We start from the raw sequence: 6809 nt of genomic DNA, 5'->3' as shown, positions 1-6809 counted from the left end.
ACTTCTCGAGACTTGAGAAGTACGATAGAATTATTAAATGAAGTGAGAAGGGTAATATCGATTCTTAAATATTTTTCTTAGAAGATAACGAATTACAAATATTTATAAACTGTTATTGTGATAAGAAATTTGAATGGGAGTATTCTGGTTAAAGATATTTCTTGTTTTGGGGTGTTTAATAGGAAATATTTGATATCAAAAACAGTTTCAATACATGATTGTTTGGTTTTCTAAGCCTTAGGACTAGATAAAAAAAATATTAGTTGTTGGTGTAAAATAATGTGTGTACGTGTGTATATATACATATATAATGTATGTATATATGAGTGTGTGTGCATGTATGTATGCATATGCATAAAAAATAAGAATACGACGTTTAAATGCAAACCTACCCACATGGAAAATGTAAAGTTAACCTTTCAAAAAAATTCCATTGAAACTGTTATAACACCCGAAACAGGTCAGATTAATAACTAGTTTCATTTCCTTACACACACACACACACATACACACACACACACACACACACACACATATATATATATATATATATATATATATATATATATATATATATATATATGCGTAAAAATCACAGGGAAACGTGATGCTGAGATGCAGAAGAACCACAGGGAAAATGAATTGGTCAGGTGCAAAGAAATTGGTTCATTCAAATAACTTAGTGGAAAGAAACATCATAGAGTCCAGTTTCATAAAAGAAACCTTTGAAAACAACTTGAATATTGGTCATAGAATGTATAAACTCGACGCCTTTATATGTAAAGAGATTTGTAAGCTATATAAAAAAACATTAACCACTTAATGTAGAATTGAATGTATTGTGAATAATTAACGTCGCTGTGAAATTAATATTTAGGCCGAAGCTACCATTCATTAAAGGATACAATTATTTTATATAGTATGCTTAAGTATATTGGCACTATATAGTGTTATGCTAGATATAATTATTGATTTATACATGATTATATGTTTATGATATTAATGTTGTATGTATATAAATGTATATATGCATATGTATGTATATATATATATATATATATATATATATATATATATATGTGTGTGTGTGTGTGTGTGTATATATATGTATGTGTGTATATATGTATATACTGTATGTATATATATATATATATATATATTTATGTATGTGTATGTTTTGCTTATGTATTTATATAGATAAAGCTTCCGTGTTTTCATATAAATAAACTGTACTGAAAGTAAAAAAAAAAACAAGAATTTACCTGCCACTAGAAATGACCCTTTTCGGCAGGTGTCTGATGAGCTTGGGGACTCCGCCCACTTAACACCTGACCCAAGCCCAGGTAGATGGTAAGGGAGTGTCATTGTTCTCTAAATCTCTATATGTATGTTCATACGTTTGCTTTCCCTATAAAATGTAAAGATACCTCTCTCAATAAATCAGTCCTCTGAAGAAGTATCACGAAACTAGTCAGGACTTAAGCGTATATTTCGTATTTTCATTTTCCCCGTGGTTCTTCTGCATATATATATATGTATATGTATATATATATATATATATATATATATATATATATATATATATATATATATATATATATATATATATATATACAAGTAGATAGATAGATAGATAGACAGATGTTTCCCCCAACCCCTTGGACTGCAATATTGATTTTTAGATTTTGCACAATGAGTGTATTAACCTTTCTAAAGGTACCATGACTTTCGAAAATGAGTAAACGTGTATTTTCCATGGTGGAGATTTCCATAAACTTAGTTTTCAGCATATCCCCTTGCTTATTGACGACACAAGCACCGGTCAGGTCGTCAATCAATTAATAGGAGACCGTCTTGGGGTGTCCTCGCCGTGCAAGTGTATTAATGTCATTTATACAGTAAGGATAATAAAAGCTACAATGCGTCATTTATGTCCGTAAGCATGGAACACACACACACACATGCATACATACATACATACTTACACACACATACACACACACATACACACACATACACACACACATACACACATATATATATATATATATATATATATATATATATATATATATATATATATATATATATATATATGCATGTATGTGTCCGTTTGTGTTTATAAATGCAATGATATATACCTATTTAATCTATAGACACAAAGGCACACATATAATGTATAGATCACCTTATGAATCAACTCCTAATGAATCTTATTCAATATTCACAGTTGACTTAAAACTATATAAACCAAATACTGAATTCTATAAAGTCCATTTTACTTCTAAAAACCCGACGGAGTTATCACAGAATATTCCTTTCTGACCTAAAAAGTTAATTCCTATCTTGGCTATATCTTTCTTATTCATTCAACAACATTTAATGTACTATATATATGGCGTAGCAAATGTGACATGAATTATGGCCATCAGGGACATTAAAGTTTTATTAAAGCTTATTAATTATTTCAAATTTAAAAAAGAATATTAGTTTATTTTTCCCAGTTCCAGAGCCATTTTCAAATAGTTTTTTTCTTATATAGCGTGAAAGAAAAAGCTGGAAGTCAGAGAGTCCTAATCTTGAGAGAGAGAGAGAGAGAGAGAGAGAGAGAGAGAGAGAGAGAGAGAGAGAGAGAGAATACAATTCATTTTCCTTTTGTATATATGCAACAGTTCAGATTCTTTGCAAGTTATTTGCAATGTAAATTTTGAAACAAAGATCAATAAATTCTCGGTATCAGATAAGTTTGGGCAATAATGCATAGCTCTTCAATAAGAATACATATGCTGCATTACTTTAAGAAATCAATAAGAAAAAAAATGTATGAAAAAAAGTCATTAGATGCAAGAACATTCTGATCTTAGAAATTCCTATCTATTTGCAAGTCTTCCTTTGAAAATTGATAGAAATTCTAGTCTAGGAAACGTGATTATATAAGACATTAATGCACACGAATGAATATATAGAAGTTTCAAAACTACTCGTGCAAGTGATAACTCTCTTTAATCTTGCATTTAATCAAGTGTAATCCCAGAAAGGACGAAGCTATATCTTTCTCTTTCTCATCGTGTCCATATATACTTATACTCATATATACTGTATTATATATATATATATATATATATATATATATATATATATATATATATATATATATATATATATATATATATATATATATACTACACATTTATGAATTAATGCATATTACATATACATACACATATATACACACATGTATATATATGCCAACCAATATTGCCTCACAGCTGTTTTTGCCTTTCAGTAAAGTTCTCTCTCTCTCTCTCTCTCTCTCTCTCTCTCTCTCTCTCTCTCTCTCTCTCTCTCTCTCTCTCTCTCAATATCAACTCCAATATCTCGCCTTTCATGGTTGACCCAATCAAGGAAGGAAAATGTGAGGTAATTATTATTTTTATGATTTGTGTTGGTACTTTTGCATTTATTTGTTTACAAAGTTATCTCTATTGTTATTTATTTATTTCATAATTTTCTGTTCCAAATTATGCGTGACGCTTGATTTACAAATCAATGTCCTTTTAATCTTATTTCATCTGAGAAAAATATTCATTAGTGAATAATAATAATAATAATAATAATAATAATAATAATAATAATAATAATAATAATAATAATAATAATATGATGTTGATTTTTGGAATAGAAGAAAGGAAATAAAAGGTCCCAAATTATGAACGCAAATGGATATCAAATCTGCTGACCTTTCGATGACCACTTCTAATGATATTATTTTTAGATAGATTCGATACTTGACAAGCCAATCATTAATTATGCATATTACCTCTGAGTGCATTTCTATATCTTTTGATAGGTCGAAACGATTTCATCATGAAGCGGGATTTAAGTTATTCCCTACCATTACTCTCTCTCTCTCTCTCTCTCTCTCTCTCTCTCTCTCTCTCTCTCTCTCTCTCTCTCTCTCTCTCTCTCTCTCTCTCTCTCTCTCGGGACAGCATATGACTGACTGAGTATAAATAGATTTCAATCAATATCTTTAAAACAAGGTATATAAAAATAAAGACGATAGAAAGCTTGGTTGACGTCAACAGCCTTTACTAACGAAGATACAGTGTATTTAAAAGATTTAAACAAACCAATTACTTAAAAATTTGCAGTAAGAAAACGGTTAAAATCCTGGAATAAATGTTGCCAGACATTCACCCTATCAAAAACGGATATATTGACGTTAAGGAATGATATTATGGTTACCAACTCGTAAAGGATAATAACAAAGAAGGGTAAAAATTCCGGTAGCCTGTACTTTACTGAAATACAGCTGAGAACAGTATATTTTTACGGAGAATGTCCGATTAGAATTCCGGGTTGTTAACAGTGAAGGCTGGCAAACGTAGTGCTAGTTACTAGGAGGATTAACTTTTATCTCCAGCCTGGTTTGAAAAGCGTAGGTATTGGATATTCTGATAAATTACTAATGTTACTAAAAGCTTATATGATTAATGAAATCAAAGTACCTAAAAACTAACTGAAGCATTAAACAGAGAATCTAACATACACATGCAAACACGCACGAAAGTATGAAGGTTGTAGGATTTTACCTTTCGAGTTTTGATCTACGTTAGTATATTTTAATATATTTTATATATTTATATATTCATATTTTTATATTTAATATATTTTGATACATTTTAGCTAAGAGGCCCAATTCATGTGAAATTTAGTTGAATTAGGCACTGATGTTAAAGTTACTCTAATGAAACTAAATTACAGTATAAAAAAATGGGTATATATTCGTGGCTAATAACAAAACACAATTAATTTTCCCTAGATGAGAACGTTTCGACATTTCAAATGTCATCATCAGTGCTACCTAAAGTGAAGATAAAACAAACAATACAATTTGAAATTGAAAATAACATAGCATAAGTCAAGAATTAATAAAAAATACCTACAAAATGAATAAAAAATCAGTTTCATGTGAAAATAAATACTGACGATGCTTCTTCCACTAAGGCCAAAATCTTTTGCTTGACATTTCCATCGATCCAAGCAAGCTGGAAGCATTCATTCATACAGGGAATTGTAAATCAATGACGTCAAGCATGAACAAAATATTGTATTTTCTTTCGTGTACTGTACCCTCTTTCAAGTTGGAACAGGCATTATTCCAACTGGAATTCCCGATTCCCATGCGACGTCTAACGTTGGTGAAATGGCGTTATTTATATCCTTACATCAATGTATTTGGATTGTTATTGAGTTTAGCTTTATTGTTAGAATTATACTAAATTTTACGTGTGTTCTTACGCTTGCTGCCTTTCGCAATGATAGTAAACAGTATGGAAATAATATTGTTCGATTTGTTTGATATGTCACTGGACATTAATGCACACCTGCACACGCACACTCACGGCGTACATACGACGTATAATATATATATATATATATATATATATATATATATATATATATATATATATATATATATATATATATATATATATATATATATATATATATATATATATATATATATATATATATATATATATATATATATATATATGTATATATATATATATATATATATATATATATATATATATATATATATATATATATATATATGTATTATATATAAATGAAAATATATATATATATATATATATATATATATATATATATATATATATTGTACCAACCGTGTGTCACACGATCGTACATAATTCATTTTGTGTATATATTATGCTTGTACCTTCGCTCTTCACTCGCATTAAAATAAACCAGATTAAACATGTTTGCTATTCTCCTCTGTAACAGTGTCTGTTTTTCAAACATGAAGATTCTTGTTGCTTTGAGCTTTTGTATATAAAGGAGAGTGTTCTATAATAAATTTACTCAGTTGCTTTCACATTGTCTTTGAGTCACAACCTTCTCTTGGCTCGTCACATTGGTTACCCTGGGAGTCGACTCGCTCCTCACGCCTTCCACCACACCTTGCCCCTCCATCGTTGGTACTATGGCAGACTCTATGGAAGTTGGCGCTGCGGCTGCTCCATTGAAACTTTAATCGTTCGCCAGCGGAGAGGCGTTTGCTTGGTTTCAGCGTGCAGAAGTCCAGTTTCGCATCAAGGGCGTGACTCGGTCAACCACCAAAGCAGATTATGTTCTCGCAGCGATACCCGAGGACACCTTCCCAGAAATATCCGACTGGCTTTGTGAACAAGGAGACATCCCAATAGTGTATGACGCCCTCAAAACATACCTTCTGCAGCAGTACTCGCCGTCGCCAGCCGCCCATATAGTAAAGCTTTTTCAGCTCTCGCAACAACCGTCGGGGGACCAAAGGGCTTCGCTTGCCCTCTGGGAAATGACCAGTATCGCTCGCCTGCAACCTGTCGCAGACGGCTCTCCTCGTGAGGTAAACCTACTTCGTGCCCTTTGGATACGCTGTGTACCCGGACCTATACGCACTGCCATACCCAATGTCGATAGTTTACCCATAAATGACTTGATGGCCAATGTCGACGCCCTTATGGACAGCCACTTCAAGACCCCCATCAACGCCTCCACCCCTGTCGAAGAGGAGGCCTATTCAATGTCAACCGAAGCTGACGTGAATGTCATAGGACATACACGCCTACCCCGTGACGTGTCAAAGCGGCGACAAAGCCACCCACCACCCACCACTCGCTCGTGCCCCAACCAACGACTTCTACAGCCACTACTACCCCTCATCCGCCGCAGTTTTGCTACTACCACTTCAGATTCGGGGCAACAGCGAAGAAATGTGCCAAGGATTGTCAGTGGCC

At 32.2% G+C, this 6809-nt stretch overlaps 1 protein-coding gene across 1 annotated transcript in view; it reads right to left on the bottom strand.

Annotated features, from left to right (window-relative positions):
- Positions 1-6006, bottom strand: part of LOC137650735 (mucin-2-like) — a 42942-nt gene extending 36936 nt beyond the window's left edge. Inside the window, exon 1 of the mRNA XM_068383895.1 lies at positions 5910-6006. Coding sequence (XP_068239996.1) covers positions 5910-6006 — 97 coding nt within the window. The remainder of the gene's footprint in view (positions 1-5909) is intronic.
- Between the last annotated feature and the right edge of the window lie 803 nt (positions 6007-6809).

The sequence above is a fragment of the Palaemon carinicauda genome, chromosome 12, assembly GCF_036898095.1.
Source record: "Palaemon carinicauda isolate YSFRI2023 chromosome 12, ASM3689809v2, whole genome shotgun sequence".
Classification (NCBI taxonomy): domain Eukaryota; kingdom Metazoa; phylum Arthropoda; class Malacostraca; order Decapoda; family Palaemonidae; genus Palaemon; species Palaemon carinicauda.
The sequence above is the reverse complement of the archived record's forward strand: the minus strand, read 5'-3'. Positions and strand labels throughout refer to the sequence as shown.